Source organism: Centruroides vittatus, unplaced genomic scaffold, assembly GCF_030686945.1.
Source record: "Centruroides vittatus isolate TY-2023 unplaced genomic scaffold, ASM3068694v2 contig_890, whole genome shotgun sequence".
Classification (NCBI taxonomy): domain Eukaryota; kingdom Metazoa; phylum Arthropoda; class Arachnida; order Scorpiones; family Buthidae; genus Centruroides; species Centruroides vittatus.
Window position 1 is genome coordinate 225,935 of NW_027122581.1, and position 20,534 is coordinate 246,468.

Sequence of the window (20,534 nt, forward strand, 5' to 3'; positions counted from 1 at the left end):
CACAAAACGGCAAAATGGGAGAGTGCACGCCATGCATTCTTGTCGTACAATCTCACAAAATTGTCTCTATACTTATTTTTTTTTTTTTATCTCAGTTTATCGGATATTTTAATAATGATGTTTTTACTTACCATTTATAAGTTCTAAATACAGTACACTTTATCGTCGACTGTTAAACACATTTTTTTGCCATCAACTATAATCTTGACTTTAACCGTGGTAGTCGCCATATTTAATATTTTTTATCCGATTCAAACGATCCTACCCTCTGTTCGGATTAGTTTGATCGCGATCCGGTTGATCCTAAATGGCGTTTATATACGCGGATAGAGATTGATCAGATCGCTGTAGTTCGTCTGTATACACGATTCGAACGATCGGAGTAATCTTAGATCAGTTTGATTAATTCTTCTGCTGTCAATCTAGCTATCAAGTTCGAAAAGGTTTTTTCATCTCTATTTGTCGAATCTCAGGCTATTTTTAACACCTTAATCTCGTCAGGCAAAATAGTCAATATCTCAGTTATGATCACTTCTTCGTCGATTTCATATTTCAAATTTTTTAGTTTATAAATAATAGTTTATATTTTGTCATTAAGTCGCTGCTTCTCAAAGGCAAAATTATAAAAGCTTTGTAAGAGATTATGTCAGTGGCCGAGTGGTCTCCATTGCCGCTCATCGGTGGTGACCAGACCCTGAACACTGGGAAGTTCGGTCGTGGGTTCGCGCCGCGACTCGGACAGGCAGGCTGCTAGGAGTTTTTCGGGTTTCTCCTAGCCAATAACGACTGAATAAGAGGCCCTATAAAAATCCTCCCGGAAGGCACTATTTCACGCGCGTGCGTTTAGGCCGTTCGATATACGACTGGCTCTTCGGTCGCGTAGCGATAATATACACATGTCTAATCGGAGAAAGAGCCTATCTGAGCTAAAATCTCCATATCAAACACCTGTAAAAAAGAAGATGTCTCTGTTGATGAGTATCTTTCTCAAATATTAAAGGAAGATGCACACGTGCGGTGCGGCAAGGAAAAGCGGCAGAATGACGTCACTTTTTCTCGATTTTGTGTCGCTTTTCTCGTGCCGCAAAAGCTGGTTGAATTTTATCTTTTGCGGCGACCGTCGCGAAGACGCGTTTCTATCAGCCAATAACAGTTCATCTGATAGTCACGTGAGAAAATAGAACCACTTGGCGCACAGTTCAACACAGTTCGTTGTGAAAATAGAAGAAAGAGAGAATATAAATATGGCATTCGATATGGAATCATTTATTCGAATGATCGAAAATTATCCTTTCCTATATGACAAAAGCAGAAAGGAATTTAAAGATGTTTCTTTTAAACACACATACTGGACGGCAATAGGAGCTGCTTTTAATATTTCGGGTAAGTACATGAAATTTTTAATAGAAACTTTTATATATACTCGTTTACAATGTTATATTTTTTAGCTGAAAAATCCATAAAAAATTGAAAAACTTAAAAGACAGATATACCAAGTTAAAAAATATTAATATAATAAATAAATCGAAAATCGAGGCGCCCGGTATATAAACTGTGTAACCGAGGGCAGTGTCCTCTTTTTGGCCCTGTTCTGTATACACAAAGACGTATGTAAAATAAATGTGTAATGTACTAAGCCTTGTATCAATTTACTTCTCAAGCACTATTATCGGACCATTCGCGAACCGTTTTGTGGAATTCACGGGAATTTTACATCTGGGACGAGGATGGGATTGGATTGAGAATAAGTCCCGAGGAAGCAGAATAAGCACGATCTTCACCGGTACCAGATCAATGGCGAGATCAATGGCTACCTTCAGCTGTCTGGAAGAGTTCGACCCTACACACCCAAGTGAGTGGATTCCTTATGCTGAGAAGTGAATCAAGTTTAGTCTTCTCGGCCTCGAAAGAACTAAATCAATCACAATATCTTAAAATCATATCCATTTATCTCTCTGCAAAACCCCAGTTTTTATACACTCTCGCGATTAGACTTGTAATGTAGAACTTTAAAGTGTAAATAAGTGCGAATTGCCATAATAAAATTTTGATTTTGATAGAAAGAAAAGTTTGTCTCTGGTGTATTTCTTTACGTACACTGTCACGCTCATATCCACGAAAGAGTTAAAGTGAGTTGGATTTATCGGCTCGCGTCAGAAAATCGACTGATGTCTTTCTGTAATAATTATTTTTGATTATTCGCATAGCCAGAAATAAATCCAATATTTACATCTTTTAACACAATACAGAAGCCACCATACATTATCACTCTCTACATAAAATTGTATCAATGCAATTGGTATAGAGCAGCGATTCTCAACCTTCTGAGCTCCGCGACACCCAAATAGTAAATACAGGTAGGCTTCTTACAACGCCTAGATACGTTCCTTGAAAATACCGCGTTGTGGGAAATCGCGTTATAGGAGACACCAACTTAATACAAAAACCGAAATTCAGTTCTAAAAAGAGAAAAACTACCTTTTATTGTGTAACGTTTTCATCATTTTTTAAATTTATGTACATAAAAAGCTTAAATAAAATTCAACATCATATAAAAACTAAAAATATTATGATTTCAAGACAAAATCAAAAAGAAACATAATGTTATGCTCACAAATTCAGTCTTCGTCGTCACTTATTATAGTTGTTCGAGAATGTTTGACTGGCCTCATTTCAAGATCTGAGCTTGTTTCATGACGTTCCACTGTACTGTACTTATGTGATCCGTTGCGATTTTTCTGTTATGTGAAAGATAATTCGTTTCTAAATACCCTAAACCGCGTTGTAAGAAAATTTCCGCATTTTTCCAACCGCGTTGGAGCGAAAATGCGTTGTAAAGGTACCGCGTTGTAGGAGGCCTACCTGTATAAATAAAATTAATATTTCGCGACCCCCACCCAAAGGAGTAATAACAGTAAGCCTTACTATTACTAATTGAATTTTGACTATAATTTTAAATGAAAAACAAATGCAACCATCACATTACGGTAGAGCGTCGTTTATCCGAATGAATTGAGAACTGGGGTTGTTCGGATAACCAATTATGTACGAAAAAATATAACCATTATCCGATGTTGAAATTTTTCTCCGTTGCGTGTCGCTTCGTGTTGAATTTTCGTCGATTTTAAGCCCAACGAAAATTTTTATAATAATAATCGAGGCTATTGTACCGTTAAAAATTATTTCTTTATTTTGTACAAACAAAATAAATATATTGAAAAATATAAAAACAAAAAAATTATACTTTAGAAATTAATCTAGTATCAAAAACGTTCGATTCAGCATGACACAGTCCGACTGGAAGGCTTTCGGTTAACCGACGCTCTACTGTAATTTCTTTTATTTACATGTGTACTTATTGCAAGTAAAATGTTTATAAGTTTATAATAAACGATTTTTTCTCATAAAATGATTTCATTATTGTTTCGCGACCCCCATGTTGAGAAACGCTGGTATAGAGATTCCATTTGCATAAGTCATACGGGAAATTTGTGTTGCTAAAATGTTAATACAGAAACTAATGATGATATTTTAAAAATAATCATGAGTAGTTTTAAATTGTAAGGTCTTGTGTAAGACGTTGATTTTTTTATGACTTCATAATTCTATTGCATTCATTATCTTCATTCGATAATAATTTTTGGAATTGTTTTCTCCCTATACAATTTTCTTTCTACTAATACTTTTATAACATTAAAAATTTTGAATTCTACAAATATCATTTCTCTAGAAAGTATGTATTTCCCGAAGAAAAGGATAGAATAAATGAAATTTAAATAAGTGTAATTCTATAATTATATATATTTTATATATATATAAAACACTTCGAAGATTCGTGATTGCTCTCGATTTATTTATTCATTCATTTCCACAAACTCTTTTTCTCGTTACAGTTTTTATCTGAGATACGAAATTTCGACTTTTCAATATTTGAAATTATCTCAACATTTTCGTTGTATTACATTTAATTTTTTTTCAATTTTCTGTGTATAAAATCATTTGAAACAAGTACTTCAATTCGACCTTGACGTAGGCTACAATGAAAGTAAACAAGTAAATTATGGATATAATTTAAAATTACGACATATTTTAGGTAACAATATTTATTTGTATATTTAAATTCTACAGACGTACATTATCTTCAACTATATTTTATTCTTAAGTAAATACATTTAAAACACGTGTAACACCCCATAAACAAAAAAAAAGACTCCTATTGACATATACACCATTTGCGTGCGGCTCTAATAATCTAGTAAAATATATAAATATTTTTAAAGATAAATAAATACTTTTGGTGCCGGATTTAATACTTATCAACTAGGTTTTCTCTCGTGAAAATATACAGGAGAAATGTAGGCGTAAGGAATGGGATGCTGTGGAACATGCACTCGTAGATACCTAATGGGAATCGATAAAGAGTTAAAAACTTGAGGAGTATCGAATCTAGAAAGCGCATCGTTGATATATTTATCCATATAATAATCTAAAACTTCCACCACGTTAGTAGAAAACATCCAAAAAAACAGGGGACCGAACTGACTGGCGACGGTGGTGGATACAATTTTTCTACTTTCCCTGTCGTTACCGTGAAATTTAACAGTAGATGTAGTGAAATCGACGAAAGGTTGATCGGCCATGATGACTTTCAACTTATTATCTTCCCTGGTCAGATATATCATGGTACGAGCGTGCACTTCGTGGAACTGTATGGTAGCATTACCTCTACCGTGAATAGTAAAGATATCGAAGAGAGTTCCGTTTGTTTCTATATCGCACTTAGCTTGTAATCGAGGAAAATACAAAGCCAAACGAATTCTAGATTCCCTAATTTCGCTGGTCAAATCGCGAATTACGAACGAAGATAATGGAGAGATCCAAATGTTTCGTAAATGGACGTCGAAAGATTCGCCACTTACCGTAGGTTTTATTATCTGATCTTCCAGTTTTAATGGATCTAATACTGGTATTTTGAGTCTGGAATCCCCTTTGGTTAAAATTTGCGAGAGTCGATTTAATTCTTCTTTCAGATAGCTACTCAATTCAAAATCCAGTTTGGTAAGTTGTTCTTCCGTTTCTTTTATTTCCGGATCTACTGTTGATTCAGAAGCCGTGTCTTCGTTTCTCGTAGTAACAAAATCGTTCGTAGTTTCTGTCGTGGATTGGTTATCGGATAGACTCGAAATTCTTAAGAAATCTGTCGGAAAAACCGTAGATTCGTGCGAATCGGTTTGAAAAGATTCAGAAGTGACCGAAGACTCGACTGAAAAGAAGAGTAAAAATGCACGAATGAATTAAATGAATCATTAAAAAAAGTTTTTTCAATATTCTATTTGAAACGTTTTAAAGTATTTTAAAGGTTTATAGGAATTTTTAGCTTAAATCCCAGTTACTTCATTTTTACATTAGCATCAGAGGCAAAACACTTCTATCTATTAAACATTTTCAATTTTTTTATGTTTATTTTCTGATTTATCTCTATAAAAGTACATGAAATATTATTATTTATTTAAGTTAAATACGTCGAAAACAGTACATATTTTAAGAATACAATGCGGTTCGAACTGACGAAAAGTAAATGACAATTACAATGCTATAGAAAATATAGGTAAAATTTAAAAGTTAAAGAACAATTATCAGGAAATAATTAGTGTATTTTAGAAAACAGTCGGGTAATTTTTTAAATAAAAATTCGTGTGGCATGATGTACTGTACAATAGGACAAAATGTCACTAGAAGTCAACAGAAACGAAGTGAAACCGTACATCGAATCAAATTTACATGCTGAATGTGAACGTTTTCGAAAGAAGGCAATTAATAGAGTGTAACTTACCATTTTGCATGATTAAACACGGCAAAATAGCAAAAACCACCGACGATAACGTCTTCATTTTCTATTTGAAAAGATTCAATTATTTATAAAGAAAGAAAATTAATTCAAATAAAAATAATTGTAATTTAACATTAAATTATTACCAAAATTTTGAAATGTATCGTTTTTAAATTTATAAATTTTCCAATATAAAATATGCACATATAAAATACGAAACGCGCATAAAATTAGCTATTAAATATAACTACTTATTTCAAAAATACTTTGTTTACGATGTTTTTTTTTAAAATAAAAATATACAATACAGAATAGGTTATATACTATATTAGAGTACTACAATATTATAATTAGTATAGTATTATCTGTATATCTATATTTCATATCTATAATAACACATGTGTAGAAAAAAGTATCACGCTTACACTCATTCAAATTTCTAATTATCATTGAAGAAAGTCGATTAGTTGTAGATAAACAATTAGTGAAACGAACGAGTGGAGTATCTGGTACTTACCAAGCAGAAAGATAACCTCTTCATCCGCATTCACCTTTGTTTATCACTGAGCGAAGCGGGTGTAGAACGAGAATTACCGGTTGCCTCGATTTCAAAAGTTTACCACCTGACCACGAACTGTCACTGCCCCATATCTCATGTCGAGCAAATAACCATGCTTACTTTTAGAGTCGACGACTACCTGCATCCGTAGCCAGTCAATGAACTCATCAAACGCCACGTTAAGGGTCACGGTCATTTTAGTTCGCCTTTCTGAAGCTAACCGGATATACCTTTCTTTATTTTTAACGAGTGACTGGCAGACACCGTTAAAATAACGTTACGACATTCTAAAAAATACATTTTAAAAATAAAACGTTGCGTATTCATCCGAATGTTTGCATCTAATTTTAAAGAGAAAAAATCTGATTATTTACTCAATTTATTAATTTTATCATTTTTAAAAAAACAGACAAATTAAGGTCACTTTCTAAACAATTTCCCAGTACTTTTGCTAAAAACTGCGAAAAGAGTTAATTATGTATTAAAATTCCAAAAAAGTTAATAAAAATATACATCGATATAAGTATATACTTTTGGATGTACATTAATAATGTAAAGTAATTATTTGCATCTTTAAAAAGTAACTCAATTCTCTGAAGTAACTTTAGTGTCTTACTTTTTTTTTTCTCTAATAAACTTGTCGTTCAAGGCCGGATTTAATGTTAACGTTGACTATGTATTCTCGTCTTCGTACAATGTTTAGATTCTACGCATCTTTAAACAATGATAATAATTTCAAAATCATCAAAAACTATAAAAATTTCAATTTTTATAAAACGTAATAAGCTGAATAAGCAGTTGACAACCGCTTGATAGAAGCGAAGGGTAACGTGGCGGCCTTTTGTTACATTTTATAAAAATGTTATTTAAATGAAACAAACTTTTATACAAAGAAAAAATTAAGACTAAAAATTGAACCATAAACTTAATTTTGGGAAAATTTAAACCGTTAGTAAATTTGATTTTATATTTTACTTTTTTGTTTTGAATGTTATTCTTTTACTTGAAAATTTTAGTAAAATTGCAGAATATAGGCTAGGAGGAAGAAAAACAAAGAAGCAAAGAAAAGTAAATGTAATAAACTCTGATAAAGATCAGATGATTAAAAATTTACTATTAGAAGGTATAAGAGAAGGATATTCCAGTTTCTATTTAATAACTCAATAAAACAGGTTTTATTAACATTACTACACATTTTCTTTATATATTAATTTCAATTTCACATTTCAAGTTTTCCATATCTTCAACAATTAACTTCAACTTATTCCTCTTCGTCCTCCTGTTAAGTGGTCTACAATAATCTAACAAAATTATAATTGCAATTGATGATTTTGAATATGCATCTGTAGACTGCTTATGAATTTAATAACAGCGACTATTACTATTTTTATAAGAAAACTTTATGTAAACTAATTACGGCGTTAGTCGTGTGTAGGAAAAGACAATTGACAATTACTGTATACAGTAAAACGTAAATGAAATCGTGTGATATGCTGCGTGCTGGTGTGAGGGTTTGCCGAACGACTGCGTTAGTCAGAATGTCGCGCGGTCACGATCCACGTGTGGGAGTGAAAGAAACTCTCAAGAGACAGGTTTTCATTCGTAACCCGTTTATATAACAAAAGGTGCTTACAACTACAATATACTTTTATCAGCGGCGGCGTTCGAGTCTTCTGGGCCTTCTCTCGGAATCGAAAGTCCACAAGAAAAGTCCTCCGATGTTTCGCAGGAGTATGATGGCCCCGGGGCGCACTGTTCAGCTTCTCGAGGGAGAGTTCCGGAAGCAGGGACGATTCAAATTACAGGTGACAAATCCAAGGGAGTGGGTGACCTTCCAAAAGAGATGTAATCCAACTGCCGAAGATCACGGGAAAAAAACCCCGTCGTACAATCGCGAGACAAAGCTCTAAGAGCCAAACCGAAGACTAAGACCGAGAGAACTAATGACCGAGAGAACGTCACATCCCTTTTTCTCAGGGTTTTTATAACTTTCTTTTGAGTCCCAGATCGAACATTCCGATAGGTCGATGTCGATTTGCCTCCGCTCTCTAATTGGTCCCCCCCCCTCGTTACGCATTGTAACGAGATCGGAACCCCGGCCGTCGGATGAGTCAACATCGACTGACAATTCGATTCCTACTGAAGATGTTCGATCTAAGTACTCAAATTCCTCTATTGTTTCAACCTGAGAAGAATAACTTTCTCAGAAATTTCTACAGACATGTCTTTTTATGGACATGTAATATTCACTTTTCGTTTAACTATTTTTTTTCTTGTCTGACGGTTTCTTTTTACAACGTTAATTTATAATAACAACAATTATTATTATTTGCTTCTATACAAAAATTACAAAAAAAAATTTTCTTATTTGCACAAATAGTAGGCCCACTTCCGAAGCTTCACACTGGATGTGGTACGGGTTTCTCCATTCCAGAACTAGAAAATTTTGGAGTAATATCTCAAGTTACTTTAAATTTATCAAATGAATTATGATTGGAATCAAATGAAATAATCAATTTAAATTCGATAGATGATAAAATCGATTTTTAAATAAAACGATCGTCCTAGTTTATCCCAAACAGTAGTGGAAATATCACAAGATGATTTTATCGTCTAATGGCCGTATTCACCAACAGTCGATTGTTAACCAATCAGAACTCACTTAAAGTAAAATGATTGTTGATTGATTGACTTAGACTTTGATTCTCAACTCTTTGTTGGTGAATACAGCTTAATTGTAAAGCGATAACCATCTTATTCTATTCATGGCATTAGATTTGTGATACATAATACTCCGTTATATGATATTACATCATCATTTTTTAAAGCCCGACCGATTTTAGTAAATTTGATATCCAAGCATATTTTCAATTAAAATTTACTAAATTCTTGAACTTCTTTTCATTGTTATAAATTCATTTCGTAAGCATTACTTTCTAAGAATTTTTACGACTTCCTGCTTTCGAATGTAACAGCAGACTTTAAAAAATTCTTAAAATTATTTTTCGCAAGTAAATTTTAGATTTTAAAACCATAATTAAATAATAGGTAAAATTAAACATTCGTACGTAAAGTCGTTAGGCTCTAAATTGGCATTTACTATATTTATATAGACCTCAATTTCAATAAGTTGAAAATTTAAATTTATCTACAAGAATGTACAATTATCTTAAAACAGTGGTTCCGAACTAAAGCTATTCTAAATGTAAATGTAAGTTAATTTTTGACTGTAAGGAACCACTGTCTTAGAACAATATTCAATTCTAAATTCTTGCATCAAAATTCTATATATAATAAACCAACAACGAGTTCCTCAACTTTCCCGGCAACATTTAAAATTTTGGTGGTGTCATATTTTATTTTAAAGAACTTTTTGCTATTTTATAATAGTTTAAAATATAACAAGCTTAATTTTCAAGGTAGGGATGAGTTTTATAAAAAATTGTAAATGCTAATAACGAGTAAAATCGTCATTAAGTCCGACCCTACTGGAGATACACACAGCCCTCACTATCTTCCCACTCCCTCGACCTTACCAAAATTTAATAGCATCAATCCCCGTAATAAACTAATCTCCATGCAAAATTTCAGAAATTTTCGACAAAAAGCACAAGAGTTATTAAACTTCAAAGAGGGTAAAGAAAATCGTGCCTCCCACACACACTAACATCCATACATACAGAAAAAAAACCGAAGTTTTTTGTAATTCTCAACGTTTCAAGGTGTCCTAAATCCAAAAATGTAAAAAACTTGGGGGTATTTTTTTTACCGATCGCCGTACTTTCCCTCTGTTATATATAACAGTTGGAAAAGTAAAAATGGTATTCTTACACCTTTTGTCAGAAAAGTTCCAGGACAAAGCTCGTAAAAAATAGAAAATTGCAATTACCAAGTAATGATGCTAGCTCCCGTCAAAGTAGTCTTCTTGGCTATCTATACACAATTGCCAACGTTTCTGGAGGTCTTGGAAGCAAGCAGGGGAAGCTTCAAGCGTGATGCTTGTTAGCTCATTTGTCACAGCCTTCATCCCCTGCATTAATCCTTGACACGAATGTGGGATTATCTCTGGCTCTGTCCAATAGTTCAGCATCAATTGTTCGTCTGTGATCTTTCTGTTCAGCTGTCAGTACGTGAGGGACGATTTTTGCATTAAGTTTCCGTTACCCTAAATCTTCGCGTAAAATCTTATGACACACATCACGATTCAAACTCAGTTCTTCTGATATCATACGCACAGTTACATGACTGTCTTCTTGCAGTAACAGCCTTAAACGCTCCACGTTTGCATCGCTATGTGCTGAAGACGGGCGATCAGCTCTGGTATCGTCTTGCACTGAATCTCTGCCTTCACGAAACCTTTTGTGCCACTCAAAAATCCGGCGTCGCCCGCATACGCCTGCTTAATCATGTTCCACGTTTCAGTAAGAGTTTTCCCGAGCTTAACGCAGAACTTAATTTTCACTCTTTGCTCACAATCCAAAGAGTGAAAATTAAGTCATCCATTATGTCGCTCCAACTATTGCGACAGCAATGCAAACACTGTGTTGCTAAGCGCAGCCCTGCCACCTAGTGAGTTTGCGCAGAAACATTTCCAAAAACATGTCGAGTAAGAACACATACCAGATTACATTGAAACACCAATTTATTGTTTTTTATTATCACGTGCACAGAAATAAAAAATTTGTCCTGGAACTTTTCTGACAAAGGGTGTATTTAAATGGTAAGTCAGATTTCAAACCCAAAACATTGGTAGTTCTGATTTATGAAGTTAAAGGAGAAGAAGAAAGAAGTTATCACATAAGATCAGTTCGATTGGTTGGGATTATGCACATTTTTATGTAAATTTAACATCATTATTTAGACTTTTTTATTGTAAAACTAGAGTAATGGCGTCAAATTGGTGTAAAAATGTGCACTATCCCAACTAGGGATTGCAATCCAGCAGTGTTTTGAATCCAGCTGGATTTTTGCTGGATTGAAATCATTCCAGCTGGATCCAGCGCGGATGTATTTTTGGTGCAATAAAGTGTTTTCTGTCTATCTATCTATCCTGCAATTTATGTTTTTTTAATGAAATAAAACATTTTTTAAAATACTTAAAAAGCTTTTATTATTTAGACTGGTCACTAAAATCAGTAAAACTTCTTACACATTTAGGTAGTAAACTTAACTTTGGTTCGGTTTAACATTTGAGATAGAGATAATTAACTTTAAATGTTTAGTTAGATTATAATTATAATGTAATCTTTAAGTTAAATAATAGCAAAGATAATTCTACTGATTAATTTATATTAATATATTATAATAATGTAAGGACGGATAATCAGTGGCTAAGTGGCTATCAGTCTTACCAGTTTTTATATATAGGCTTTTCATATTAGTCTGTAGTTATTTATAGGTATATAAAACTATGTACTGGAAGTAGAATAACTTAAATAAACTACACCTTTATCAATCCAGCAAAATTTAATAAAATAATAACGTTTTCAATCGTTTTTAACGATCTTCCTCGGTTACAAAAAAAAAAAAAAAAAAACAGAACATTAAATACAGAACATAAAATGTGTTCGGAATAAATATGAAAATTAACGGAAAACGCCCAAACGGACAAAATATAGATAAATAAACAAAATAAATAGCGGCAAAAATATATGCAGGGTGTTTTCTTTAAACTGACGGTAATCAGACACATCTGTAGAGCAATCTAGCAGCTGGACTGTCGCCAAATTTGGGAGAGTGACTAAGGATGACATGGAAAAGAGATTCCGCGAAGAAAAAAGTAGTACCTAAATTCGCCGGTAGAGGAGGATTTGGCGCTGTTGTAGCTAAAAAGCTACGAGCTAAAGCTTTTTACATTATTCCACTGAAGAAAGGGTCATCAGTCGCTTTTTTCCACTTGCATGGGCCGCCTCGCTTCCCGGATCTAACCCCATGTTACTTTTTTCTGTGGGGTTACTTAAAGTCCAAGGTTTATCTTGGTAGTGTCCCAAACTTGATGACTTTGAAGGACAACATTTCTCGAACTGTGATGAACATTCCTGCGGACATGTTACTTTCGGCCATAGAGAACACGCTGTTCAGCATGCAATGAGTTGTCCAGCAGGACGGTGATCACATTGAAGAAGGGAGAAGGTTATTTGCTGATTAATTAAACTTTAGTTATTACACTGAAACCTCTATCTGATTATTCATTCGTGTGTTTTTTAATTGCAGCTGGATTTTATGCAGATTCTTAGCTGTTTTGCCACAACAGCGCCAAATCCACCCTACCGGAAAATTTCGGTTCTACTATTTTCTTCGCGGAATCTTTTTCCCATGTCGTCCTTAGTCACTCTTCCAAATTTGGCGACAGTCCGGCTGTTAGATTGCTCTACAGATGTCTCTGAGTACCGTCAGTTTAAAAAAAAAACACCCTGTATATAAGATCCAATGAAACCAGCATTGTCCGTTAATAACATTAATTAATGTAAAAGGATCTCCACATGGTAGACAATAAGTCCGCATCTCTATGGTTTATACAACCAGTTGTCATGTGCGCCTTGCAGATTTCCAATCTCTCAAGATGTTTGACCGTTTGCCTATTCGTCGTCGTTTTTATAATTGCCGCTCGATCCCATTGGACGTTAACATCCTTCTCTCTTGCGTATGATGGCAGCGCAGTGTTGTTAAGGTTCTTACTGATTGTATATCTGTGCTCTTGAGCCTTTGTTTTAAACTGCGCATCGTTGCACCCACATAAACAAGCTTGGAATTGAAACGTTGGTTGCGTAAAGGCACCAAATATATACCCGTTGTTGAATTCCGATCCTCTTTCTTTTTATCGTTTCTTAAAAGTTTGAAAACAGTGGGATTACGTCGGTATACAATACGAAAATTATTAGACCTGGCAGTACATCTATGTATCTTGTTTAAAAATGGAATGTAATTAAGCACTATTCTTTTTACATTTATTCCAAACACATTTTATGTTCTATAGTTAATGTTGTATTTTTTTGTAACTGAGGAAAATCGTTAAAAGCGATTGAATACGTTATTATTATAATAAATTTTGTTGGATTGATTAAGGTATAGTTTATTTATGAGTAATTTAATTATTAGTGTTAGTAAATTAGTGAGTAAGTAATTAGTAGCAGTCTAGTAGTTAGCAAAGCGGCAACGCGACGACGTAGACCTTTGCGCAATTAATTAGAAAGTTAATTGAGTATTTGCGGATCCGCAGCGCTGGATCCAGCACTTGGTGCTGGATCCAGCAAGCCGAAGAATGCGCTGGATCCAGCTGGATTGCTGGATGAGGGATCCAGCAATTGCAATCCCTAATCCCATCCAATCAAACAGAACCTTAGTTTTTGTCCTTTGTATTAATGAAATGACAATTCGTTTCAGATGGAATTTAATGGTTTAGTACTTCATGTATAACTTATGTAAATATGAGAGCAGTTATTTATGCAAACTGATTATTTACCTGTTGGGAAAAGGCTCTTTTATTTATATTAATAGTAATTATAAATTTCTAATAGATTACTTCTATAAGATACAACCAATTCATCTCAAAAAAGCAAATTTAATACAATGTTTAAGTTTTAAGTATGGCAAAGGTAAATTTTTGTTTATATTATTTTTTATAAACATGCTACAGACTAGAGTGATAAAGCAACAAAGTTGTGTAAAAACATAAACTCTTACTCTTCAACTCTGAGTATCTCAATAATTCAGCCATGAAAGTAGCAACAATAAGGATCCTTTTAGATTCTTGTTGAACTTTTTTTATCCTGTGGGCAGAGGGCTCATTATGCGTTTGGCCAGGCCATAAAGAGGGCGGCCGGATAGCGAAACATTGGGGTCCGATATATCCGGAAGAGCCAGTCCCAGTGGCGTAGCGTGGTGGGGGCGGCAGGGACGGCAGGGGCGGCAGGGGCGGCCCGCCCCGGGCGGCACTTTAAGAGATTGGCAAAATTTCACAATAAATAGTAATAATACCCAGTGGTGATATTCGAAATAGTTAACAAAGGGTTCGCTAGCAGAAAATTTTTCCCTGACAATCACCGACAAACGAAATGGAAGTTTTGGTTAGAAATAAATACAATACCTTTTCTTGCGATATATCTTTTTTTTTTTTTTTTTTTTTTTTTAAACTCTTTCCGCCCTGTAGGCACTAAGAGGGCCTCTTATAGTAGGCCCATTATGGGTTCGGCCAGGCCCACAATGGGGCGACCGGGTGGTGAGGGACGGGGCCCGACATATCCGAACGGACCACCCCCCGAAAAATTCCTGGGGATTTTTCGACCCGTTCGGATTCGATCCCGGGTCCCCCACAGCGGTAGGCTGCCACCTTGACCGCTCGGCCATCCGGCCGCTTGCGATATATCTAATAATCAGTGGCGTATTTGGAACGTAACAAGCCCTGGGTGAAGACCAGGTAACAATAGTGTATTAGTGCTGTCGACCTTTTTTTTTTTTTATTTTTTATTTTTTCTTTTTAGGCAGAGGAATTGTTCACCGCGAAATGGCACTCCTCGTTATAGACAGATGTCATCATCTCTCGAGATACATTCTCCTTTTTCTTTCGCTGTCCATAGCCCGACACGTGTTCCACAGCCATCTTGTATTATCTCGCGCGCGTGAGATTGTCGGATCTCTCTTATGACTAGATCTAGTTTCAAGAACTCTCTTGAATCGATCGCGATTAAACCTCGTTTCGGTCGAGAGAGATCGCACCAAGACATAGTCCCCGACCTTGCTCACAATCTAGATTGAAATGCTCGGTGCAAACGGGGTATAAGGCCCTAGTTTAGTAATATTACAAAGTATAATACGTATATTTTAATATATTAAAAAAAAAACAAAACCCACTGAGAAATGTTCCGTGTGTTTAACAAGGTTCGGGAAACTGAAAATTTTAACAACGGGTTCGGCCGAACCTGTGCGAATCCGCTGAATATCACCACTGATAATACCTAAATAAGGGGGCGGCGAAATTTTCCTCTGCCCCGGGCGGCTGACACCCACGCTACGCCACTGGCCAGTCCATAAACAATTCCTAAGTTTCCTCCTGGAATTAGATCCAGGGTTCCCCAGATCGATAGCTGGTGCCTTACCACTTCGACTACCGGTCCCTTGCTTAAACCAGTTTGGAATACGTTTATAAATGTTCCATCCGTCCTGAGAGTATCCTTGTTTTTATACTCATTATGGATTCGGCAAACCCACAGTGGAAATAGCCGAGTAATAAGAATAATCTAGTATATTCGGATCAAACCACCATGAAAATTTCAGACGATGCAATATAGATTCGCACTCGAATCATCCGAAACCGAATGCCTTTATCATTTAGGCCATGTGGTCGTCGTTCGGAATATCTTAGGATAAAAGACACGCATTATTAATTAATTAATTGAAATAATAAATTTATAGAGTGGAAATATATTGAAGCTTTACATTTAGTTTTCGGGAGAAGATTGTTTTACATTTCTTGTTATTCTTATCTCCATGAGAAGTTTCCAAATACATGTTCATTATTTCGCTGCCGGAAAAGATCGGTCAGAAGCATCAAAAATTCCTGTTTTTGCAAACGAGATTTTGACTGTTACAAAGGAAAAATATGTTATCCGGAAATATATTTTTAAACTAGATCCTGTTATGAAGATTGATATACGATTTCGAGCAATTGTTCCAATTATGAAATAACGCTTTTGATTTTGAAGATCGCGTTGCTAATATAAATTATTGAGCAACAAATGATGCTTATCTTTTATCATCCGTGCAATGGAGAGAATTGACCACACATTTTTGTCGCTCATATTCGTATAGATGATTTTAATTATTTTATAATTAAAATGTAATTGATTCTAGAGTAAAATGATTTAGATTAATGAGAAAAAATACAGATTTTAGGTTCAAATAAATTTTATTTAGAGTTATAACTTGAGAAGAAGCTCATCATAATTTTAATTACTATTTTTTTTTAATTAAAAATTGTTACGGTTTTTGAAAAGCAGAGCTAACTTTAACCGTAACTGTTAATAACTCCAATGTCGATTCCATTTAATAAAAAAGCCAAAAAAATTAAACAGAATCTTTTCAGGTATATACTACCATAATTAAAAAGTAATAAAAATGTAATGTTATAGTATCCATAACGTTATTTAAATTATATATTTTTAAGTATTATAATCATACTACTAAAGACGGCCAGAGACCGAGTGGTTAAGGTGTCGTCTACCGCTCTGAAGGAACCAGAAACGTATCCGAATGAATCGGTAAAACTTCAGGAATTATTTTTCGGGGGTTGATACGTCTTGGAGATGTCGATCTTGTTCCTCACCACCCGGCTGTTCCATTGTGGGCCTGGCCGAACCCATAATGGGCTTGCTAAAAGAGGCCCTCTTAGTGCCCACAGGGCTGAAAGAGTTAAAAAAAAAACCGGGCCGGCCCATTGTGGGCCTGGCTGGTGGCGTGATTAAAAGTTCCACGGGAAGAAGTGGAAAAAGGTAAACATTTAGTCTTTTCTCTCTAAAATAAATTAAATTCTGATAGTTTGACTAACTTGTAAGTATAACAATTTAAAAAGAATTTTGAATTTCAATCAAATTCTTCAATTATCTATTTACTTAAATTACAATAGAAATTTAGAATCCAAATAGAAAGAAATGTTTTACATAATTAGGCTACGTAACAAAGTCATTTTAAAAAGTTTATATATTTCACTTTTTTCGGATTGTGTAGACGTTTGGCAATTATTTTACTAACGTGTTTGTAACTATTTACTAGATATAATTATTTCTTAGTTCTGAATTACAGTAAAATTTCGATTTAACGGACTAATTCGTACGAGAGGTGTCTGTTAAAGCCGAAAGTCCGTTATAAAATGAAGTAAATTTTACGAATGTCCGTGTTAAAAAATTGACAAATTAATTAGTTTATTTGTTTTTACTTATTTGAATAACTTATTGTTTGTGTAATTAAAATTAAATATGTATAAGAAGTTTAATTTCGCAGAAAAGTCTTTTGTATGTGTATTGCTTATGTACTCACTGTAATAAACAAGTGTACACTACGATCTAAATCGCAATAAACAAATATTTTTGGAAAATTTTAGTACCATTTAATTGTATTTGACTAAACAAATAAATAATGTTTTTAAGGGCGGTGATTCTTGGATTCAAAAAATGATAATAACCTGTTAATTTAATATTTAAAAAAAACATTTCAAAATTAACAGGGTGTTAATTTTCACACATACGAACCGAAAATTTTGTCCGTTAAATCGATGTTTTACTGTATTTCATTTTAAAAAAAAAGCATTTTTATATAAAGGATGTCGTCTAAAAATGTTTTTAATTATATTTATATGAAATTTATTATTAATTAATATTAATTTTGCATTAGAAACGTTTATGTATTACACATATGTGTATTGTATATATTAATTCCTGCATATGTAAAGAAACACTTCATGAATTCCATATTCAGAAACAATTCATGTTATTATATTCTGCAAAAAGAGATGGAGCCACTAAACAATTGTGAAATATGTTTATTAACAATTTGGACATCAATATTTCGAAATTCTTCCTGAAATTTAAAAAAAATATTTTTCAAAATTTTAAAATAAATTTTTATATTGTTTATCCTTAAATAATTTTGAATGACTTCTTTAAAATCTCCTCGTTTCCATCGAAAGAATTTCTCTTAATTTACATTGATGTAAATTGTTCAAGATAGTTTTACGATACATTTGAGATAAGAGCGAGGAATTGTGTTAAAAGCCAATAACAAGAAGTCATAAAAGATATTCGTTGCACTATCTACCGCTGTAATTTGATAAAATATCTTTCCTTCGAAGTTTAATACTGTATACATCTATCGTATTGTATGTAAATTTTGATGTATTATAGGCTACGACGAATTTTACTTTGAACTCTCACATCTTTATTGTCTCTTTTTTACAAGACAAACATGTGAAACATGATCCAAATAAATAAACCAATCACTAATAACACATTTATGTTTAATTATCATTACATCTAAAACAGATATTTATGTCATTCCCATATCTACTGGTAGTAGGCCTTAATAGATCAGTGGTAATAAAGAAATTATTTAACAAAATCTAAAGTATTTATATGAGTATGGTTTAATAAATTGATATTTAAATCATCGATTACGTAACAGTTTTTACATGTGAAACTCTTTATTGTTATAGAAGTAAATGAAACGAGATACCAGGTCTTTTACACAACAAATTAAGAATTTCTTATTTTCATCAAAATTGCTGTCGATGAAAAAAAATTCGTGAAGTGATAACAGATGTGTTTTATAAACAATAATACACTTTCGTGTTGCCTAATTTATAGATTATAACCACTTAATTGAATAACTATGAACTGACAACTTTGAAGAACTAGTAATTCAACATGTGCAGCAACAGCCTTCACTCAATAAACACGAGCTATTTATTTCCCGCATCGTTGGAACGAATCATGTTAATGTCTGGACTATGCTTCATGAACAGTTGCTACGCCCTTTTATCGTCAAAACATACAAGCCTTATGCCCTGCAAATTATCCAGCACGAAGAATATTCACTGTGGTATTTAGAACAGCGTGAATTAACTATACGCATAGTTTTTAACAGTATTTTTAACAGTAATGTCAGGCTTCTTTGTGTATTATTTTTGCATTACAAGGCAGCAACTGCTACCAAAATGTTAGGAGCCTGGACCTTGTAATAGTGGCTGCGACGACCTCTAATTGCTTGGATCCTCCGCCATCCATTTCATTTTGTCGATGTAATTTTTTGACATCCTGTATACTCCGAAAGTTAATTGTCTTATCGAGTAAATATGGAAGGAATATGCCTCAATTCGGAACTTATTTCGGGAGAGTTGGCAACTTTAGTTAAAGGCAACCGAAAATATTTTATTCATCGGAGACGTTTTGGGCTTCCTTGAAGCCATGCCATTCGTAAAATTTGTAATTGTTATATTTAGTAATTTTGAGATTTTAATTTTATGTAAATTTAAAAATACACATATATGTGTAATGTTAAAAAATATTTTCTTGTCAAATCTTTCGGGAGGTTGGGAAATATTGTCGGATAGGCATAGAAACTTAAGGTTCATTTCTCTCATTCTATTTCTCTTCTTTTCTTCTCTCTTTTTGTTCTATAACCTCTTTTGCTACCGGGAACAACGTTCGTTACAGGCATAATCAACGTCTATCCAAGTAATCCGTCGATTTCCGAATTCACACGCTTCTTCGTAAAAACGCGTTTCCCTTTTTTAAAAACCGATTATTTCTGCCTCGTCCCTTTAAAAAGGAACGATCTAAAGCTGAATTCAACGATAGTACAATACAAAAACAAAAAATAATATTAAAATAATCACAAAAACACTTAAAAATGCACATGAAACTCTCGCCAACTTCGCTTGTTGAACGATCGGAACACCGCATTATTGGGAGCAAGTGTTTAATTTTGTGCGATTAAAGCAACGCAACACGTGGGCGATCTGCCGAAAAATTTACTTATATGGCGGTTCCTTTAGAAATCGTCCACTCTCCAACATTAACATTCGAGTTCACCGTTACAGTAGCCATACGAGAATTTCAATGCGAGCTTTAAATTTCTGATTAAATTATGAAAAATAAATTTTGTTTCAAAATATGGCAGATATACGAGATCTTCCGTTCCTTGGTACGGAAAGCCTATTTGAAAGCCTTGTAAATTAAGTCACGTGTCAACATCACATTCTTTAGGCTACAGGCTATAAGGAATTATCAATTTTTGTGATTTTTTTTCTATAGATAATTAACTTCTCTCTTTATATAATTTGTATAGTACAATGTACTATTACTCTGTATTTTACTTTATTACTACTAACAGCCTAATTTGTCTAGGAATAGGAAACGTAGAATACAATTTATCTACAATCTTTCAGAAAATTATGTTTTTATTTCTCAGCGTTGGCATTCTAAAACCGCCCTTTCCTAGCTATCGAGTCAGCCTCGTCTAAGTTATAATTTAAGGTTGAAAAGTATGTAACATTTACATAATAAAAACATCATTAGGAAGTATAAAATATAATTAAGTAGTCTTCAAGGACGTACAGTACTTTCGAGAAGACAAAACTAAAATAAATCTCCGCTT

General features: G+C 33.8%; 1 protein-coding gene across 3 annotated transcripts in view; it reads right to left on the reverse strand.

The window, feature by feature from the left end:
* Positions 1-4,152: 4,152 nt before the first annotated feature.
* The window catches only part of LOC136983896 (uncharacterized), a 33,975-nt gene continuing 17,593 nt past the window's right edge, over positions 4,153-20,534 (reverse strand). Inside the window, exons 1-3 of one of the 3 annotated variants that reach the window (XM_067280779.1) lie at positions 6,256-6,590; positions 5,834-5,894; positions 4,153-5,263 (exon numbers count right to left, since the gene is read on the reverse strand). In XM_067280779.1, the coding sequence (XP_067136880.1) occupies positions 4,317-5,263; positions 5,834-5,894; positions 6,256-6,261 (1,014 nt within the window). In that variant the 5' untranslated portion in view covers positions 6,262-6,590 and the 3' untranslated portion in view covers positions 4,153-4,316. Of the gene's footprint in view, positions 5,264-5,833; positions 5,895-6,255; positions 6,591-20,534 lie in introns of those variants that run through there. The other 2 variants (XM_067280778.1, XM_067280780.1) reach the window with 2 other exon arrangements.